The following is a 21,178-nucleotide window of genomic DNA, read 5'->3' on the forward strand; positions in this document are numbered from 1 at the left end:
CAGACTAGAAAGAGAAAGTCTGAGAGCAGGGAGAGGAATAGGAGAAGGTGTAGCGACGTGAGATGGATTCATATTGTTCTTATTATTTCGGTCTTAGGTGAACTCTTAGATGAATTGATTTAATTGATACCATGCTAATTAGATCCACTGATAATTACACATGTTTTACCCAAGGAGAAGAGCTCGCTTTAATCTAGCATGATGACCCTGCGTCAGACTTCTGAGATTGATTTGACATGATACTGTCACCGATGTACTTGATCATTATATAACAACATTTTTTGAACACATAAAACATATTCTGTGCACATGTTTTACTGCAGAACCACAATGCTCATCTAATGTAATAGAGCAGCTAAATGCCTTCAATCCGCTTGTTAAGTCTGACGTCAAAAGTGACGTTTAGCCATTTCCGAGTCCAAACCAGAAATTCCCCGCATCAGAGTACCTGTGAACTACAGCGGTAGAATGACAGTTTAATCGTTTTTTAGACTCGGATCTATTCATACAACAAGGGACACAGCACTTTCCCGTTTTCTCCATATTGTCAGGGTATTTGAGCCTCGGAAAAGCGCTATATAAATATAATTTATTATTATTATTACTGAGGCATTTCGAAGACAGCGCCTCAGCCAACGTTGGACCCGGAAACACGTCACGACTTAACAAGCGGATAGCATTAGAACTGAAATGCAGGGTTTATGCATATGCAGTGCGTTTCCAGACTTCTACCAGCAGATGGCAGTAGTATGTATTATAGACTGAAAGGGAGTGGAAACAATGGAAAGCCACATACAGCTACTATAAACACCATTAACTAAAGGATACAAAAACTGGAATATTAATTCATATAGCTGCGCTGCTACAAGACTATTTAATGTATTATATTGCTCAATCTTATACTTGTTGATTTCATGAAAAAACACTCCATTACTCGTCTTGTCCATGAATAAAAAAAAATAAAAAAAATAAATAAAAAAAAACATAACTCACTTCTGATTTTGTTCTCTCTCATTTCAGGGTGAAGATGGCTTCCCCGGTTTCAAGGGAGACATGGGTCTGAAAGGAGACAGAGTGAGTTGACATCTCATAGATCCCCTTTATACTCAGCGCTATAGCGATCATCAGATACCACATACAGTGTCAAAAGCCCAATTCTTTAAACCTTGTGTGTGTCCGGGGTGTTTAGGGCGAGCTCGGTGTTCTCGGACCCCGTGGTGAGGATGGACCTGAGGGCCCTAAGGGTCGATCAGGCCCCAACGGAGAGTCTGGACCCCTGGGCCCCGCTGGAGAGAAGGTAAACTCTCTCTCTCTTAGCCCCTTTTTATGTCCATCTATCGTTAGGACAGCATCCGCGGGACTCTATATTCCATTGCACCGCAAATACGATATAACAATACAATGTTCACGTGAAATTCTACTGTATATCGCTTTCTGTTCATAAATAACTGTGTGTGTTTTTCAGGGCAAACTGGGTGTACCTGGATTACCCGGCTACCCTGGGAGACAAGGGCCAAAGGTGGGTGAACGTCACGTCGCTGAGCCTCTGAGCTGAGGCTCTGGTGCTGTACAGGGTTGGATATGAACATCATTCCCCACAAACAAGCTACCTCCCACTCCCCAGGATAGCACATGAATATCTAGCTAGCTAGTCTGACTCAGGGATGTGTCTTCAGGCACTTTTGCTGACGGACAATATTCCTCTTGTAACCCTAAGGCGGTGCGAACGGATTTGGTCCGGTCCATAATATTTACAACATAGCCTACAGTACACCCGCTCTTACCTGTTTCTTATTCCTTCTCCATCTCTCTCCCCTCCTATCCCTGATCCAGTGGTGCTATGGATTAAAAGATTAGACATATGCTGCATGATTATGTGGGATTCATTCTGTGAGATGTTATCTAATAGCCGGTAATTTATGTGCAACGGCGGCCAAGAAGTGTGAGTTGTATAAAGTAAACTGTTGAAGCGTTGCCACAGGCCTTTTAAAGTACAGCCGTCGGGTTAGAGCGATGGCGTTTTTACAATGTCAGGTTTGTAGTCCATCAAAATTAGTAGGGTATTCAGCCTGTTTCCATCATGGCAGGTTCAGCTTGTATGGCTTTCTGAAACCAGACCTCTGTGGTGGGAACATTAGGCTGAATCTTAGAGAGAGTGTGAGAGTGAAACACTGGATTGATTATTATTCAAATAGTCCTGATTCGGGATCAAGATGTTCCTGGTATAACCGTGTGTCTGTTTATGTCTATTTCCTTGTTTGCAGTACTCAGTAGTTGTGTTGTTATTAGTCCTAGGTAGATGTAACCCCCCTAGTAGTGTTCATGCTCTCTCTCCACTCTCAGATAATAGTCGAATAATAGCCAAATCATTTGGACGAATCCCGAACAAGAATTATGTGTGTGTGTGTGTGTGTGTGTGTGTGTGTGTGTGTGTGTGTGTGTGTGTGTGTTACAGTTTCCTAAGATATTTCCACATTCCGAAAATGTTATTATCCCCAAATGTGAAGTGTTTATTCCAAACAGCAGCAACACTGTCCTCTGCATTCCCCCAGCGTGGCTCCACAGAGTCAGCAGTGACGGAGCTCTCTCACAGACACTAATAAGGGTTGACAGTCAAGGACAGCAAATGAAAAGAAAAGTCTGAAATTATTTCTCATTAACATGTTTATCCTGACCCCTCTCTTTCTCCTGTCTGGAATTGCTTTTCTGATCCGCAGGGTTCCAGTGGCTTCCCGGGATTCCCGGGAGCAAACGGAGAGAAAGGAGCCAGGGTAAGAAGATAAATAGTAGCATAGTACCCCCCCCCGTGCTGCCCCCCTCTGCCCCTCCCTGTTTGTGTATGAAAGTCACACCGCATCATAACACAGCACAAAGGGGAATTGATTCTCATTATGAAAGCGTTTGTATGATGAGTTTGCACAAAATACACCAGCCCCCCCGAATCAATTTGCAGAGAACAAAAGACGCTGAAGCGATTGTGTTTCTCAACGATCTCCCCTTTCTGTTTCCCAGCCTTGAAAAGAAACACATTTCTGAGACTGGGCTTTTTACAGTTTTAAACAGATCAGGAAAGTCAACTTCCATCAACTTACTGATGGACTCTAGGCAGGGTCAAATTGACCTGAAACATGACCGTTGTATTGTATGCATCATACGCATATATGTACTGTATAGAATTGCATTGGACCCAAGTGATTTCCTAACCCTAAATTGTTTTGTGTTTTTCAAAAGGGTGTTGCGGGCAAAGCTGGTCCAAGGGGGCAAAGAGGTCCAACAGTAAGTCCTGCCCTATTTCAACCCACCATACTGAGATCATTGTTCTACACTATATTCTCACCCGGTCCTGGAGTGGTATAGGTTCTGAGCTGTGTGTGTGTCCTGTCTCGTCTCCCAGGGCCCACGCGGTGGTCGGGGTGCCAGAGGTCCCACAGGGAAGCCAGGCGCTAAGGTAACCACTAACCACACTCTCCATCACATGACCAACCATATCACATGTGGTCATTCTAGCACTTTCTAGCACAATTTGATCCGGATGCAGATCATCCAGATGCTGATTGCTCCTCTGTTGTCATTTGCAGGGCACATCGGGCAACGATGGTCCACCTGGCGGGCCTGGCGAGAGGGTAAGTCCCACCACCCACCTCTTCTAAAGGAGAGAAGGGGGTTCATCCCAGAATGTCATGAAATGTGAGATCATGTGAACGAGGAATCATGCGAACCTCTGAACCTTCCAGGGTGCTGGAGGAGGCCCGGGAGAGCCATCCAGTCCCCGTGTTCACTGTTCCCCGATTTAAGCGATTATACGTTGATGATTTCACTGTTAGGAGTTGACTGTTGTAGACGTTAACACTAGAACAGCCGTGAGTAAAGAAAAGTGTTCTATCTTTGCACCCGATCAAATTTCAGGACCCTCATTTCATAGCTTTAACTAGATATGTGCGTTCTACCACCCAGTATCCTTACATTTTCAAAATCACATCAGGATAAGCTAGTATAAAACTAATTTCGCCATTTTTCTGTGTAGGAGGCAGGCTAATTTACAAGCGGCCAACTAGTGGTCGTTGTGTGTAAATAGCAGCTTGAGCATTGTAAAGAGGGCATTGTAAAGACCCCCGAGGCGGCTCTTTTAGTCGATAAAAAAGGCGTGGCTGTTCTAGTGTTAAAGTAAAGACGTGTTTTAGGCTCTACCATGGTGAAATCAATTGTTCTGTGGTTGTTGTTCCAGACTGGTAAGACTGTAAGACTGTGCCTTCCCTCTTCCTCTTACGTCTAATTGTCCCTCTGTTTATTTCAGGGACCTCAAGGCCCCCAGGGGCCAGTCGGGTTCTCTGGACCAAAGGGCCCCCCTGTAAGTATTTACTCACACAATGTTATTGTCACATTTATGCTTTGTAGAGCAGATCTCAAGGGCTGCAGGGTATACTTAGGCTATCTCACTAATGCTCCGTCTACTGTACTTAGTATTAATCTGATGGTTATCGAGGCAGGAGTCCATTTTCTTATCCTCCAGCTAGCCAGACGACAAGTGGTAATTTCCTGATATTGATTCATGTTTGATTCATACTTCCTGCTCAATCTTGGACACTACTCAACCTCAGGTAGCCCTGTTTTCTTTCGGGCAAAAAAAGAATGGTGGTCTGCCAGTTTGCTTCAAGTTGAAATCTCCACTATGATAGATTTTTAAAGCCGCACTATGTTTGCCATTAAACGAGACACTTTCTGTCTCTTTTCCCAGGGACCACCGGGGAAGGATGGACTGCCCGGACACCCTGGCCAGCGAGGAGAGACGGTGAGTGTCACAGACCGCACCCCCCTATATGAGCTGTCAATCACCTGGGCACTGCCAGCCAGCTGGCTCAGCCAGTTACTTCCTCCCAGGTGTAGAATCGTGAGACGGCAACCGTCAAACCGTCAAACCGCTGCCCTCCTTTTTGGGGGGCAGAAAGCTTTCATAGCATCAGGGAGCCATGTGTTTGGCAGCTCAATTGATCCACTGAATCTCCTTGAGTTAATCTGAGGCGTTTTGCCACTTCAGCCTGTGAGAAGACTCTCCTTAGCCTTAGTGGCAGTGCCAGCTAGCTAAGGGCTAGCAGCTAAGGCGTCTTAGTCTCTCGTATACATGTCTCTTTTATCAAACCAAGCCCTCAGTGCAGGGGGGGAGAGACCGGATGCAGGAGGACAGAGTACTTCAATTTGATCCCCCCCCCCCCACCCCCCCTCCCCCACCCCCCCCAGTCTTGCTCCTCTCACCGGACCAGATGCTTCAGTAGAATGTCCTGATGTGATGTCGTAGAGCCCAGACATGTGTGATGGAGCGAGACACATCCACAGCTCAGAGACCACCCCGCGGTCGAGTCTTGCCTCGATCCACTTTGCCCGTCTGACATAAACACACTCTCGCTGTCTCGATGTAGCCAGATTAGTTGGTTTGGCTGTCTTCCCAACCCATTGGGGGGAAAACAGTGAATAGTAAGACAGTGAAAAGGTTGCCCCGCTGTCTCTGATCACACGTCGGTCATGTCTGTCTTCACACACCTACATGACGGTCTCTCTGACGCAGATGACTTCAGATTCACTTCAAACAGTATGGTGTTGCCTCGACTTCAACAATTTAAGTTGAAAAAGGTGTAAAACAAAACAGTAGACAAACATCATCATTGTGAAGTATCGTGGACTGTAGTTGAATCCACTGAATCTGCATTACTATTGATACTGTAGTGTAGTAGAATGGTAGAGGGGACCATTACTCTCACATGATCGATATAGCGTGAACAGTAACTTAAGCCCACTCTCTATGCAGCACCAACAGTCTCAATACTTGATTTAGCAATGCTTGGCATTCATTCCTCATCGTTCGATTAGCCTCATAAGGCAATAAACCTGTTAAAAGCTTGATGGAGCATCCCAGATCGTTAAAAGCTCCCTCTATATTTGTTTCTTTCTCCTACACCCCCCCCTACCCCCTCCCATTCAGATGACATCGATAAGGGTCTTCATTAAGATGTTTATAGGGCCAGATTTATTACAGGGTAAACAGACTCGAGGAGTGTCTAATATGAGAATTGATCACAGCAGTAAAATCTTCCTAGAAGCCGATCTTACTGCAGGTTTCTGCTGAAGGATTCGTTCAGAGTAGATAGTAAAAATAAACACACAAGTGTTCACAGCTCTCTCTCTCTCTCTCTCTCTCTCTCTCTCTCTCTCTCTCTCTCTCTCTCTCTCTGTCTCTAGCACAAACTGTAATGGTACTGTCAGAACATTTTCCCAAACAATATCCGAACATTAATCTCTATGTCAAAGTATAATATCTATCTATCATACGCCACAAGATAGAAGAGCTATCATAAAGTCACAATATAGTATAATAGATCTGTCATAAGTCATCGGACATGTTCTTAAAAGTAAGAATTGAAATGTACTACCACAGGAAAGGTTTGGGTGATTTACAGTGCTCTAGACTACAGCACTTTCCCCATAAAAACTGAAATAATTCAGAGACCTGAGACACATTAAAAAGATAGATAATTCTGCAATTCCTTATTGCTTTTTTGTTAAGTCAATGTATCACCTCCATGTCCCCTCCTCTCTGTTTGCCGTCTGTGTGTTTTATTGATTATGTTAATCCAGTGAGCCTCTGCTATGTCCGTACTGAATGCAGCCACAGACGCGTTCAGTTTTGTTTCACGTCAAGCACGGTTTACTTCATTCCACGAGATCAATGAAGCAATTCAGTGGCCATCTTTGATCTGATGTAAATCAAATGGACAGGTGATAGAGTTAGGCCCAATCCCAATTCACCCCTAGCCCTTCGTTTTCACCCCTATGGCTCGATTTGCGCGTTCACGTTTAGGGCGAGGGCTGTCTCAATTCATATTTCGTCGAGGGCTAGGGGTAAGGGGGAGGGCTAACTATTACTTCGTTTCGAGGGATTTCAGGACCAGACTAGCTTCGAAGGGCTAACGGTACGCTACCCCTTGATACCAGGATGCATTGCGAATCATCTACAGAAATCTTATGTCGCTCTATTCAATGCGGAAATGTCATTTTAATTCTCTGTAATTACTTATTAATAAAGATTTGAAAAATTATGATAACCATCTTATTGTCTTAGTTTAATGTCATTACAATGCATTATAGACCTTTTATTTATAACACGCATAACCCAAAAATCGCTTTTATGTCGGTGCTGTGTCTAACGTTACAGTAACGCAACGCTGCATGACAGTCGAGCATTTCAGAGATGTACAATCATAAATCAATGATTACCTGTGGCGTTTGACAGTGGATGATGGTACACATATGTAAAGTTATCTATCAAACGTTCGGCTGACTTGTACATGATGCGCATTTTGACCTATTTCCACCCGCAATCTAATCCGAGCAGTTGTTATTATGTAATATTATTAATGGGTTGTATCATTCATTTCAATGCATTATAGACCTTTTCTTTATAACAAGCACAACAACAACAAAACGTTATCATGCCGATGTGCTGTGTGCTGTGTGTCTAACGTTACAAGCTGATTTGTGCATGACAGCCGCGCATTGACATATTTCCATGTCTAATGGCATATGACACGCGAAATGTAACTACAGTTAAGGATACGCGTAAAGGATGATGATCTATCACCGTTCGACTCTACTGAGAAATGTTTCCGCTTATTTGTCATCTCTCCTTCACGGGCAAATGTGGCCGCGTCCCCAAGAGATCCTCTTTCTACGTTTTTGACCACCACTATGATGGATTGATTTTTGGATTCTAGACGACGAATTGTTCTGAGAAAGGCGCTTGGTAACGTGATTTTTGGACAACGCTTTATGACTACTGATGGACTGGTTGTTTTGGTTGGAGTCATTCATTGTCATCAAATTCATTGTCATTATTGCGATGTCCACAAAAAAGACATCGCTGACGGAAGAGACTAAAAAAGGAACGTCTAAACACTACAGTGTGTTGATAACAAACGAAAATAGATGCTTATAGCACAGCTGAAGAAGGCATTGCGAGATGTGAGAATTCGCCGGCAACACAACGCGTCACCCGTACCGCGTCTAAACCACTGTTGATGACGTAGGCGCCGTGAAGGGCTGTCCCAATTCTTAGGGCTTAGATTTCAAGGGGTAGGGCTTGTGACGTGTTCGAAGGCCTTGCCTTCGAATCGAGTGACACTCGAAAACGAGCCATAGGGGTAGAAAAGGGAATTGGGATTGGCCCTTAATGTCTCCATGACTCCCATCACTTCACTCGACGCTTGATAAACCAGCATCAAGCCCACTTGGTCAAAGTCCTTGAAAGCAAGATGTTCCTTTGGAGACTCAATTGACATGCTCTATTTGTCAGTTTTTGTATGTCCTTGTTATCGCCCCTCGTGTGTTGAGAATGGGCTTCAGTGTCTGTCTGTGTTCAGTTTTTGCTTCATGTCTCATTGCTGCCCTGCGCTACGCCAACCTTGTTACTGCAGCAAAGACCCCTGGGTAAAAGGGATCATGTTTGATCAGAGAGTCATGTCGATGGCCGAAACGCAAAACGTCTTATCTGCAAATTTTCTGATTTGCGGTTTTCACTTAAAATGACGACAAGGAAGGCTGCACATGATTTTTCGTTTTCCCCCCAAAATTAATTTTGCAGATGGAAGGTTTTGCGTTTCGGCCATCGATGTGATATTTTATCTTACCTTATCTACCACTAGCTGGTGAGGTGGTCGTGTATGTAAGAGTCACATGATGTCTACACCGTAGTATTTATTTACATGGCCAGATGAAGCCACATCCTCAATTTGAACAAATGGAAATAAAGATGTAGGGTCCAACATATTTAGTGTAATTATCAAATAAACACCACATTGATTATTTATCAGCCTACGGCTCAGAATCAGAATTATTTTATGTGGCCAAGTATATTTGCACATACAGGAAATTGACTTGGTGAGATTGGTGCATAGGACATAAAAAAACAACAATATATAAGCAAAAATAATAATAAAAAAAACATAGTCTATAGATGTTATAGTATATAGATGTATTGTTTATAGATGCATTGTTCCACAGTTCCCCTGTATTCACAGGATGTTTACAAATATGATTGTGTAATTAGGGTACAACTAGGGTAAGGGTTAGGGTTCCACAGACATTACTGTCGCCCGCTAATAATCATCAACATAGCACGTGTAATGGTTGATTAATCCAGCCAGAATACACACAACCCTAACAGTACTATTTACATCCACTGATGTCATCATTAGTGGATGAAAGAATAGGGTTATAGGAAGATTGAATGAGAATAGGAAGATTGAATGAGGGGTTTTACAGGAAAGAGTTGTTTTGTGTGACTTTGTCATTTTGTTTTGTGTGACTTCTCATTGCCTTTTCGACACTCTTGTCATCCCCAGGGTTTCCAAGGCAAGACAGGCCCACCCGGTCCAGGAGGGGTTGTTGGTCCACAGGTGAGCCTCCAGGAATAAGATGATGTTGGCCATAGATGCAGGTCTTGGGTCACTTTTGTGTTTTCCCTACTAGTGATTACGTTTAGGATTTGGGGGGAAGGTAAGCTGATCCAATATTTGTGCCAAGGGGCGACTTCCCCCCTGGGCTATAGGATCTAATCCTTAGTGCGGGATTTACAATATCCTCCTTTTTAAATGATGATAGCATTTGGAGTCATGTCTTTAACCCACGATTCTATAACAGGGACCAACAGGAGAGACGGGTCCCATCGGTGAGAGAGGCCACCCCGGACCCCCTGGTCCACCTGGAGAGCAGGGTCTTCCTGGCTCTGCTGGCAAAGAGGGAGCCAAGGTGAGGACCCCCTAACTCACTAGACTGTACGGTTGACCTGGCAACCACCACTTAACCCCCAGGCTCTCAGCATCACCGTAGCTGACTGTAGCTGTGTTTGTATCAGGCTACTACGAGAACATTTGCAGAAGCACCGATGACAAGACACGCTTGTGGATATATGAGAGTAAAGCACAACATCAGAGAAAATCCAACTGTCACTCTCAGTCAAAGCCCTATCCTCTTGCCCTTAGTATCGTGTTTTAGCAGGCAGTTGGTGAAGCTTGCAGAGGTACGGGGAGTGGTTTAATTCGATGCCCATTTGGCAATATAGTGTCCATTAAGACGAGACAGCAGCCATTTTGAGGAAGGATGGGCTTATTCAAAGAACGGCCTTAACTCCCAAGGCCCCCCCAGCCCCCCCTTTGTCTTCTCTTCTTTATTTTATCCCTCTCTCCGGAAGCAGACAGTTTAATCAACTTTATCGGCTAACTTCAAACCTCCTGCCACTCACATCCCCAGCCTCCCTCTCCGCATCAGTATTCTCGGGATGCTGAGGAGAAGCCTTGGCAGGGAGGTCCAAATCCTTTCATGCTACTTCCCCAGCCCACTCTCTCTGCCCCCCGGGCTGCTGATAGTCATCTCACCCTGCCAATATCAAAACAAAGCTTGAAATAACTTACTAAATTCCGAAGTGAATAAATCACCATTGCTTTGCAAAAAACGGTGTTACCGATGAACACGCTACCAAGTGAGGCTGCTTTATAGTAATTGGTCTGATTCATCTCTCTGGGGTATGGTAGAGGAGTACTTTTAATGGGGGAACTCGTAAGAGCTACAGTGCTCTGATATTCCAGTTGATAGCTGTGTTTGTTTTTACTTTACACTCCCACAGCGCAGACTGTCCCCTGTGGCTGTATTCTAGTTCTGCTTAGCTAATTATTTGTTATTTTAATGAATTTTTAGCTCTCTGTAGTTTTTAGAACTGAAAACAATCTGATATTCATGCAGTAGATTTTACATTTGAACTATTTAGCAGATGTGCAACAATGCATTGTCTTACTCAAGGGCACACTAGTGGTGGTGTTCCCAGGATGAGATTTGAACTCATGACCTTCTGATCACCAGTCCAACCCAGTATCTAGGCAACCACTACCCCACTATCTCAGAAGACCAAAGGCCTCGTTTCTAAAGCTTTGCATAGAACTGGTGTAAAAATTACACTTGCATACATTCACTGTAGATAAGGAAGAACATTTCTGATTCCAAGTTCCACGCCTGCTTCCCTTTATGAATCACAATCAACTCTTCATTTTGCACACGTGAACGAGCGTCTCGCTCCACCCTTTTTAACGCACATAGTTGCCTAGTATAGACGGTCAGTGAAACGCCCGACAGAACGGCGAAAATAAAACAGTTCACCCGGTCAATTTCTGCGCAACAGTTCTGCGCAACGAACACATAACAATACGAAACTTTTCTCTCGTCTATATCATATCTATGTTCCAGACTGCATCGACAACGGAATCCGTTTAAACGTGATTTGTCCTACTGTTGTATTTATGATCTTAAATCATGTTTTTTCTTTTAGATTAGATTAGATTCAACCTTATTGTCATTGACAAGTACCAAGACAAGGAAATGCAGTTCGTCATCTAACAAGATAGTGCATTGTAGAAAAGCCATGAATGTTTCAAGTTTATTGTTATGTTACATTACACTGCAACGTAACACTCTCGTGAGAGAATTCAATTCTTAGGCTTCGGTTCCTGACATTGCAGCACAAGACATAAGGCAATAGGCATAATACAAGATAAAGGTGACAGTATTACAGTGGGCTTGTTCATGTTCTTTAATGTATGGATATTGCAATAATTGGACTGAGCACTACCCACTGAGCACTGGGGAACAGTGAATCGGGAGCGGTGCTTAACTTATCCAGCCTCGCGCTACGTGCAATGAATATGAATGTAAAAAGTCAATATATTTGCATGAATATCAATATGATACGTACAGTAAATATTATGTACATTGTGATGCGTACAGGACAAGGACGAATAAGATATGTGCAGTGTGTACGTATATTCTTTGATTCATATATAATATGTGAGGTAATATTTTGATTGATATTGGTGGAAATGGTATCCATTTCAAAGTGTTTCTCCAGTTTCATCCTTCTGCCAGCGGAGTCGCAGTTGCTCGTTTCTCCAGTTTCTGGCGTAGGCCTACGCATGGGTCTCAGTGTAGTTATGAGCAAGCTTTCTAAATGAGGCCCTGAAGCCTCGCCGTTGAGTACTAATGCGTTGATTCAAAACAGAAACCTTTTAAAGTGACGGCATCCACAAAATTGTTTGATTCTCTTATAATAATAATCATAATAACTTTCATTTATATAGCGCCTTCCAAAAAACCCAAGGACGCTTTACAATTCAAGGGAATGATCAGACAGACAAAACAGAAAACCAACAAAGCAAAACGGAAACATTGACTAGGGGCCAAAGGCCTATGGTGTCAATAGGGGTGCATCCGCATATAAAGAGGGGGTCTCTTTTTCTATTGTGTGTTGTTTACTGAGACAATATCAGCTGGGAACACGGGATCTAATGAACATGGGATCTAATGAACATGGGATCTAATGAACATGGGATCTAATGAACACGGGATCTAATGAACATGGGATCTAATGAACATGACATGAAGAGGGAGCAGCAGGGCGCCACTCACTCACTCACCTCTCATGTGTTTTCGTCCGTAGGGAGATCCCGGCCCCCAGGGAACCGCCGGGAAAGACGGCCCTGCTGGTCTGAGGGGATTCCCAGGGGAGAGAGGTCTTCCTGGCGCGTCGGTAAGCATCTGCCCCCCTCTCGCACCACCACCACCACCTGTTCATTACAGCAGCATCTTCCCCTCCCCCTGCCATGTTCATCAGCAGAGGCGTAAGACATTGACAGAACCTTCTCCCCTAACAAATGAGACCAGGTCTTATCTAGATGCATTAATCTCTTTAAAGGCACAGTGGTGGATTTCACCCAACCACTCAATCCACCACAGGGAAATTCAAAGTGACGTCCTACAAATGAACAGTGCATCCGCCCCGGAATGGTCCCTGCTTCCGACGCCACTGCTTTAATGCTGCAATGCATCATGGTCCTTTGTTACAGCGCAGGAGATTAGTGGCCCTCTGGATCACTTGAGTAAATCCTGATCCAACCCGAGGAACTCGAGCTGACCTGTTTTTTTTGCGAGCGCTTTTGGGGGAAAGTTATTTGTTTTCTTTTGTATGCATTATTTACTAAATGCATTATTAAATGGGGAAATGTTAGCAATTAGAATAACGGAATGAAAGGCGGGAGGGGGCTATTGTGTCGACTCTGCCCAAGGTCAGTCGTCTCTGGGCCTGATTGGTTTCTACTGGTGTAATTTACTCTCTCTCACAGCAACACCCCGAGACTCATTACTGAGTCTGCCATGTGTGCTGGGCCCTTTGGGGAGCCAATCACACACACATATACACACACACACGCACGCACGCCCACACACACACACACACATTCATAAACAGAACGATACACACAAACCCACTGAGAATTGCAAACACACTCACACACTAGTTTATTTCAGCACTTCTATTTTACTGCAACGCATTTGATGAGAAACTGCCTGAGGGGGGAAATATGGTCCAATAACTACCTGGCTTGAGCAGCGCGGGACAAACCTACAAGCTTGCTGTCTGCACACACACACACACACACACACACACACACACACACACACACACACACATACACACGGATGACCCTTCAAGGTGTCACTTTACAGTATCCCTATCAGAGGCCTCAAAGAACCTAAAAGCTGTCTGGGCACAAATAGTTTTTTACACAGGCTTGGGGAGAGAGAGATCGCATTATGGGATAGATTCAATCTAGAGTCACAGTGGTTTTATGGCGGTCTCCATATCAATAACTTCACTCGAAATGTCTCCAAGTCCAACTTCGATGCAAGGGTCGATGCAAGTTGATTTCCCTGTTATAATGCAGTGGCATATTCTCACTGATCCATGTCTGAGCTCTAAACTAGGAGAGGAAAGTATCTGAAGAATGCTGCATAAAGGCTGTGTCCTGACATGACCCCAGGTCCTCAGTGGCTTAATGACCAACACCTACAGTATGGGAGAAAAGCCGCCAGGGTTCGAGTTAGGGTTACGGTTAGGGTTTGGTTATTTAGGAGTGACATCGATCACACAGACAGAGAAACGAGGCCCAGATGGCTATGGACGCCACATAGATATAGTGACTGATACTTGTGGTGGAAATCAAGGGGGGCTGTATTGTATTTTTCGAACACCCATAACACCATAATCCATCTCTCTGTCTTTTGTTTCAGGGTCCAGCCGGATTGAAGGGAGGAGAAGGTCCACAGGGTCCCTCCGGCCCCGTGGTAAGTACTCGGTTGCCATGGTTACCCCGAGAAAGAGGATGTGTGTGTTAAGGGTTTCAAGGGGATGTATCAGACATACAGTCGTGGGGCTCTATCTACCAGTGGTCTACTTGTCAATCACAGGAGAGCAGCTCTGCATCCACTTTTGCTGTGTTCACCTTGGTATGCTGGAGGTTCTAGGTCAGGGGGGGATCAGAATCCACCGTCACACAGGAGGATAGGGGCAACTTCGTCTGTTTGTCGAAGGCTGCAATGCGTATGTCAACCACTAGAGGGCAGTTTTAATCCTTTGAATAAAGAGATCTTTTTTTTTATCAAGTTTCTAAAATACCTTTGGGGGTCTGGGTTTGTTAATCCCTTTTCTCTCGACTTCTCAACAAAGGAGCCAGGTTGAATTGACGATGACATCCTCAAAGTAAGGGTCCCCCCGAGGCTTTTAGAATTAAAATGACAATGTGTTTTAAACAAATGTTTCTGTTCTGTTACAACACCAGATCAATATTAGCACTGTGTAATTGCCCTTTAGAAGGCATGACAGTCAGTGTCGAGATCTGAATTCAGCATTGTGAAAAAAGCATCCACTTGTCGGGGTGGAAATGCAATTTATTTTCAACTGAACAACCTGTATGCTACTATATACAGCAGTCGTTAAGCCAACGAAGACTGATGGAAGTGCCACACATCATTGACTACCCAGAGACATCCATCATCTGAGCAATCATGCGCTAACAAGTGTCGTGTTGGTTTTCTTCCACCTGAGCTGTGCTGTCCGCTAGCGAACGAGAGAGCGTCCGTCCGTACGGTGACTCACGCTTGTCTGCCCGCCCCGGACAATCTGATCACACGTCATGTGTGTCACACCGCAGAGCGGAGAGACCACACAGCACTGCTACTGCTGAGCCACACAGCCAGACACCCCCATGTCACAGCGGATGTGTGTCCCGATACTGAGATATATCCCTTTGTCCTTGTTCACCTCTCCTTGAGGACTGGAGGAGGATGTTGTAATCAAATGAGATATAAGCCCTGCTTTTATGGGAAGGAGACAAAAGAGGAGGAGGGCATTTAACAATGTGTTGTGACACAGCCTCGAACTAGCAAACGACTGGAGCAAGGAACTCTATAGACGCATTAAGAACCGAAAGTCTTGAAGCTTTGATCTGAAGAGCCTTGAAGAAAACCCAGAGCCTCACTCAGTAATCAGATCACTCCTCAGGGCTAGATTGTGTCTGCCCCGCTCCTGTTCCTCCCTCCTTTTGCCTGTCTCTCATCATGCCTCAGACCTTAGTCCTGCTTGGCTAGCTAATGGCAATGGGTTGTGAGCAAGCGGCCGCTTGTCGACTGAAGCACCCTAGAATAAGACGGTTGGCACGCTTCACCACCTGTGTTCGGGGGGGAGTATGTCACCTACGATAGGTTGTATTCGTTGAGAATATTGTCTATGTCTATTGTATAGACCCCCAATGTCTGTGGAACTCAAGTGTCAGCGGATGAGATTTTTCTCTGTAAATATATTCGTTCGACAAACCTCTTTGTCAACCCTCATGCCCTCGACCTTGATTCGGCCTGAAAGAATAATAGAAATTGATGGGGTTTTTTGGTTGTTGTTTTTCTTTTACTCCTGAAAGCTTTTTTGTCCTTGATCCATCTGTGTTCATCTGTGTTCATCATCATTCGCTCAACCTTCCTCTCCCTCGCACGCAGGGCTCCCCTGGTGAGAGAGGTGCTGCTGGACCCGGCGGCCCCATCGGTCTGTCTGGCCGGAGCGGCCCGCAAGGTCCCCCGGGACCGGCTGGAGAGAAGGGAGGGCCCGTAAGTACTCCTCATCAACTCACTCCGACACACAGGGCAGCAGGTGTTATGTGGTGGATTGAATTGATTCTTAGTAGATTGAGTAGAACTTTGAAAGCACAAAGAGCTTAAATCAATTGTCTCCAAAGAGGCAAAGTCAGATGAGCGCAGAGAGAAAAGAGCAGACAGAAAAGCACCAAGCAATAAGCCAAAAAGCCCAAAGAGCCCCATCCTGTCAGAGGGGTTAGCATTAGATAGCAGTTTCCTGCCTGATGAAGTCACTATTCTTGCTTGACCAAACAGTTACATATCACTGCTCTGGGATATATTATACGACAACATTTCATCTATGTCATTTCAACACTTGGTATGCTATTCTCATGTGAAGTCTTCATACGTGTCGTGAGCTTAGAATTATAAGGTTCTATCTCCGTTTCGGGTAGTTCAGAGATATTGAGCGTCAAAGTTTTTACATTCCATTATGTTTTGTGAGATGGAACCTTTGTATTTTATTAATTACTAACTCAAAAATGTCAGATTATGTAAAATAGATAGATAGAACCTTCTAATTCTAACGTCACGGTGTGTCTCCAAATAAATGGAAGATACAAGCTGACAACAGTCGATTAGGACATAGGTCAAAACAACTGAAGTGAGTGTTCTTCTCTAAGAGGTTGTGTGTGTTCTGTCTGCGTCCAGGGTGAGAAAGGTCCTCAGGGCCCAGCTGGACGTGACGGGATCCAAGGCCCAGTGGGTCTGCCCGGCCCCGCCGGTCCTCAGGGACCACCCGGGGAGGACGGTGACAAGGTTAGTCCACCACCTGCATCTGCTCTAGCACGGTCCAGACTCAAACCCACATTTGGGGGGCCACGGGTTTTGGGGCTAAAACTTGATCATCCGATCAATCTTCATCAGCGTCTTCACAGTTCACACCCAGACCATCTGCACTGTGAATACGTCTCACCCTCACCCTCTGTCTCCTGCTGCATATCCATCATCATAACCCAACACAGCATCAAAATCGAGAGATATAACAGTGAAAGAGTGTGGCCATTTTATCTCCTGCTATCATTCTATCCCAGAAGGTCGCCTCAGAGGTTTATATTGAGTACCATGCTAATTTGAAATATCTATCCCTTGTTTCTGTTTTCTTCTATCAGTTGTTTCACGTGTTCCACATGCATATCGAATCCAATGTCATACTAGATTCGGCCTCTTTTCACAGCGGAAGTCGTCGGCCTATTCTCTGACAGTTTGTTCGTAAACTATGTACTACCGAATGATTTTCCTTGAGGTTTACATTTGTAGAGGGTTTTCAGTTTAGAAGTGTCAGTTGTACAGGATACTGGATGTGATGTGTGTGTGTGTGTGTGTTCTGTGATCCTCAGGGAGAGGTTGGAGAACCTGGTCAGAAAGGAAGCAAAGCAGACAAGGGAGAACAGGTGCGTTCTGGGAATTTGTGCCTCCTTCATCCTTTTAATATTGAGCACACTCATTGTCAATGATTACCGTAAGCACACAATCTTCCAATACTACACCATAGTACATGTATAATTTCATGGTCCACCATGTACATCAATTCATAACAGACAATTCATAACAGACATAACAACATTTTACAGTCTATGATTCTGACAGTGGTACAATCTGTGTATATACTGTATACATATATATATTTCCCTTTTATTTTATCTCTGAATTTGCATACAGACGTGTCTTTGCAACCTTGTGAATGACTTTGTTATTTACCCTTTGCGTCTCCTGTATCCAGGGTCCTCCAGGCCCAGCCGGTCTCCAGGGTCCCATCGGTGCTCCTGGACCTGCCGTAAGTACTGTTTATCTGTCCAGCCTTGGACTGGCTCACTACCCAGAAATCTCTCATGCCTGACAGAGACTGAGACCCACAACACAACATAACTCTCCACACAGATCACATTCTTCTCTCCTCTAAAGTATGTATTGTGCTCTCTCACAGTTCCTTAACCAAGTCTCTGCTTCACAACATTGTTATCTTCAGTGTTCTGACCTTCTTTTAACGTCCAAAACAAAAGAGAAGGACGCAGCTCTACTAAATTCCGAATGAAATGATTTATTTAAATCAGAGCAGGAACGTTCCGGTCTCCAGACTTCAGAACAAAAAAAAAGAGCAGTGAGACCTCATCATCGGGATCGTTTCACACGTGGTTTAGGCAGCACAGGTGCTTCTCGTGAATGTCAATCGCCAATCAGTAACCAAGACAACAAGTCACATGATTACATGACATTGAAGTGAGATACTTCATCACTGTTCAACAAAAATTCTCAAACGATAGTCCTCCTACTCCTATTCTATCTCTAATGTCACAACAATAGCATGGTATGATAGGAGACGAGGACACACACAGACCTGGTCGTCATACAACAGTAGAGAAGGTCTCACTCTCTCATACTCCCAGATACTCACTCTCATTGGATTAACCGTTGTTTGCTTATGCGGGGCGTCGGTCAGGGTTCAGTACATTAGAGTGGTATTGCTGTACTGTATGGGCGGCGGCTGTGGCGCAGGAGGTAGAGCCGCCGTCTAACGATCGCAAGGTTGGCAGATCGGCGGTTCGAGCCCCGGCTGGCCACATGTCGAAGCGTCCTCGGGCAAGACACTGAACCCCGAATTGCTCTCAGTGAGCGGGCCGCCCGGCGCCTTGCATGGTAGCTTGTCGCCATTGGTGTGTGAACTGTGAATGTGTGTGTGTGAATGGGTGAATGAGAGGCCGTTGTAAAGCGCTTTGGATAAAGGCGCTATACTGTACAGTATAAGTGCAGTCCATTTACCATTTAGAGTGGTGTTGCTGTACTGTATGTGGTGGTAATACTGCTCTGTCCCTAGGGAGGTGATGGAGAGCCAGGGCCCAGGGGTCAGCAGGGGATGTTCGGTCAGAAGGGAGATGAAGGATCCCGAGGTTTCCCCGGACCTCCTGGTCCCATTGGACTGCAGGTGGGTCCCCCGAAACACAAGCACACATGCAGTCATGCTCTGGTCCCATTGGACTGCAGGTGGGTCCCCCTAAACACAAGCACACATGCAGTCATGCTCAAACGGTCCCCCTCATACTGTAAGGAAAGCACTCACACACACATTCAGCAGGGACAATCTCTCACACTCAGGTCTCTGTTTGTGTCATGCACAGGTGACAAAAAACACACCGAATGTATTCAATTAAATGTGCAAACTAAATGTCCATTAAGAAGTGCTTACATATGCACATCACACTCACGTTGACCCCACACCCAACCCTGTACCCACACACTATTTTACAAATATTGGCAGTTAGCGAAGGTGTGATTACAATCCTAAATGCCCAATGTTGCATATACGCATTAGCATTTCAAGTTAATATACCTTCACCGAAATGTTTGAAATAAAAAAATTATTAGCATTTTGCATCTATTGAATTTTAGAAAAGAATGAGAATTTTTCATTTATTTCTATTTTTTTCCGAGAAAAGGTACACTGGTGTAATTATCGCATACAGATATTTTAGCAGGTGTTTCATACCATAAATGCAACATTGGGTATTAAAAAGTTTAAATTACTTTGTAGTTTATTAGCTAGTACAACATTCATGGGGGTAGTGTTATAAAGGCGTTATAAACGCCCTCCAGGGTAGTGCATTAACAGCCAATATCTACACGCTTCCGGCTGATATTGCCCACCCTGTCATGCCTTAATGCTTACTTATTGTATATGGAGCCATAAGATGGGAGAATTAAAGCCGAGGAAAATGCAATGAGATTTGGTACAGTACAGTATGTGCTTCGACCACACAGTTAGAAACTGATTCCTACAGAATCTCATTAGCATAAGGAACGCATATACTGTAACTCTCTTTAGGAACTAACTGCATAGCAGTTCATTTTAAACGAGGGTCATTTTCCTGATGGAATTCTAAGGTACTATCCCCTGTAGTCTCAAGGTGCGATCCCATCTCCCAGCTATTCAATTCAATTGACTTTTAATTGGGTGTAATTCACTTTCATCACCATTTCATTAATTGGAAGGACTGACCTTGTCCAATAGGCAGTAGCCCATTGAACACATTTACCACAGCGCATAATTAGTGCTCCTGCTAACGATCTCTGACTAAGGAGACCTTGGGTCTGATGAGATTTCACACCGGGGGAGGAATCAGCCCACACACACACACACACACACACACACACACACACACACACACTGGGGTGTATGGGTATTTGAGGATAGGTTGGTGTAACAGTGAGTAAATAGCAGACGGAATGAGATCTTTGATGATTCGCCTCCCACCTTGCACCACTGACCAACCGAACGCCTTTGAAATCTTGTCGGAGTCACTGCCGGGCATTCCCAAAGCAATTACCATGAAATGTCAAGAATCAAACATCCATATGAGGTGGTCTCCACACGGTTCACTTAACATGCAGGGGGATAAGTGATAGACTGGGATCATGTCTTGACTCATAAGACGGGGTGACCTCCATCTTGCTGCACTTTATCTCCCGAAAAGAAGAAACAGACCCTCACCCTCTTTTCTCTAAAACACTATTCAGGCCATCAAGCAGAGTTAAGATAGTTATCTCTTCTCTTGTGTGGTTTATGACTGCTAAGATGGACGAATGTCTCCCTGGTGACTCTTTGTGAAAGGGGATCACATCTCCAGCTCCAGGAGGACTGAGAGATTGCCTATAAAGTTAAATTGGTGATTCATTTAGACTCCGAATTGGCGTCAGGTTTCAATCACCTCCGGAAAAAGCAACAAACAGACTAACCCAGCAGTGCTTTACCGGCGGTGAAGTGAAACAATGCTGGCAGAACAAAAGAGAGAGACGTCATTATGGGATATTTGATTGACAATATGAGCTTTATTGGAGTTGCTGACAAAAGGGAACAGAGATAAAATTAGGGTCACTTTAGGGAGGACATTTTGTCCTTGGTCTGCTTGTTACTGCAAATCTCAACTATATGGATATGCTTTCATCTGTTTACCACAGCAGAGCACAAGGTGTTGCAATCCACATCTGTGATGGATTATTGTAGTAGCACACACGTTTCTGCTCTTCAGTAAATTAAAATAAGGGTCACCAAGGTGGTGAAAGCACACAGTGATCACAGTTACTATAGCAGAAAACTGTTGCTCTAGAAAGTTCCACCGCTCTTCTCTCCAGA

The 21,178-nt window shown here is 44.5% G+C and overlaps 1 protein-coding gene across 1 annotated transcript in view; it reads left to right on the forward strand.

Annotated features, from left to right (window-relative positions):
• Positions 1-21,178, forward strand: part of col11a1a (collagen, type XI, alpha 1a) — a gene marked incomplete at both ends in the record, with an annotated part of 83,856 nt that overhangs the window by 45,651 nt on the left and 17,027 nt on the right. Inside the window, 18 exons of the mRNA XM_080543930.1 lie at positions 1,021-1,074; positions 1,190-1,297; positions 1,466-1,519; positions 2,718-2,771; positions 3,232-3,276; positions 3,395-3,448; positions 3,579-3,623; positions 4,295-4,348; positions 4,736-4,789; positions 9,390-9,443; positions 9,688-9,795; positions 12,530-12,619; positions 14,158-14,211; positions 15,916-16,023; positions 16,702-16,809; positions 17,391-17,444; positions 17,774-17,827; positions 18,866-18,973. Of these exons, the coding sequence (XP_080400056.1) occupies positions 1,021-1,074; positions 1,190-1,297; positions 1,466-1,519; positions 2,718-2,771; positions 3,232-3,276; positions 3,395-3,448; positions 3,579-3,623; positions 4,295-4,348; positions 4,736-4,789; positions 9,390-9,443; positions 9,688-9,795; positions 12,530-12,619; positions 14,158-14,211; positions 15,916-16,023; positions 16,702-16,809; positions 17,391-17,444; positions 17,774-17,827; positions 18,866-18,973 (1,260 nt within the window). The remainder of the gene's footprint in view (positions 1-1,020; positions 1,075-1,189; positions 1,298-1,465; positions 1,520-2,717; positions 2,772-3,231; positions 3,277-3,394; positions 3,449-3,578; positions 3,624-4,294; positions 4,349-4,735; positions 4,790-9,389; positions 9,444-9,687; positions 9,796-12,529; positions 12,620-14,157; positions 14,212-15,915; positions 16,024-16,701; positions 16,810-17,390; positions 17,445-17,773; positions 17,828-18,865; positions 18,974-21,178) is intronic.

The sequence above is a fragment of the Nansenia antarctica genome (genome assembly GCF_963989245.1).
Source record: "Nansenia antarctica genome assembly, chromosome: 13".
Taxonomy (NCBI): Eukaryota; Metazoa; Chordata; class Actinopteri; order Argentiniformes; family Microstomatidae; genus Nansenia; species Nansenia antarctica.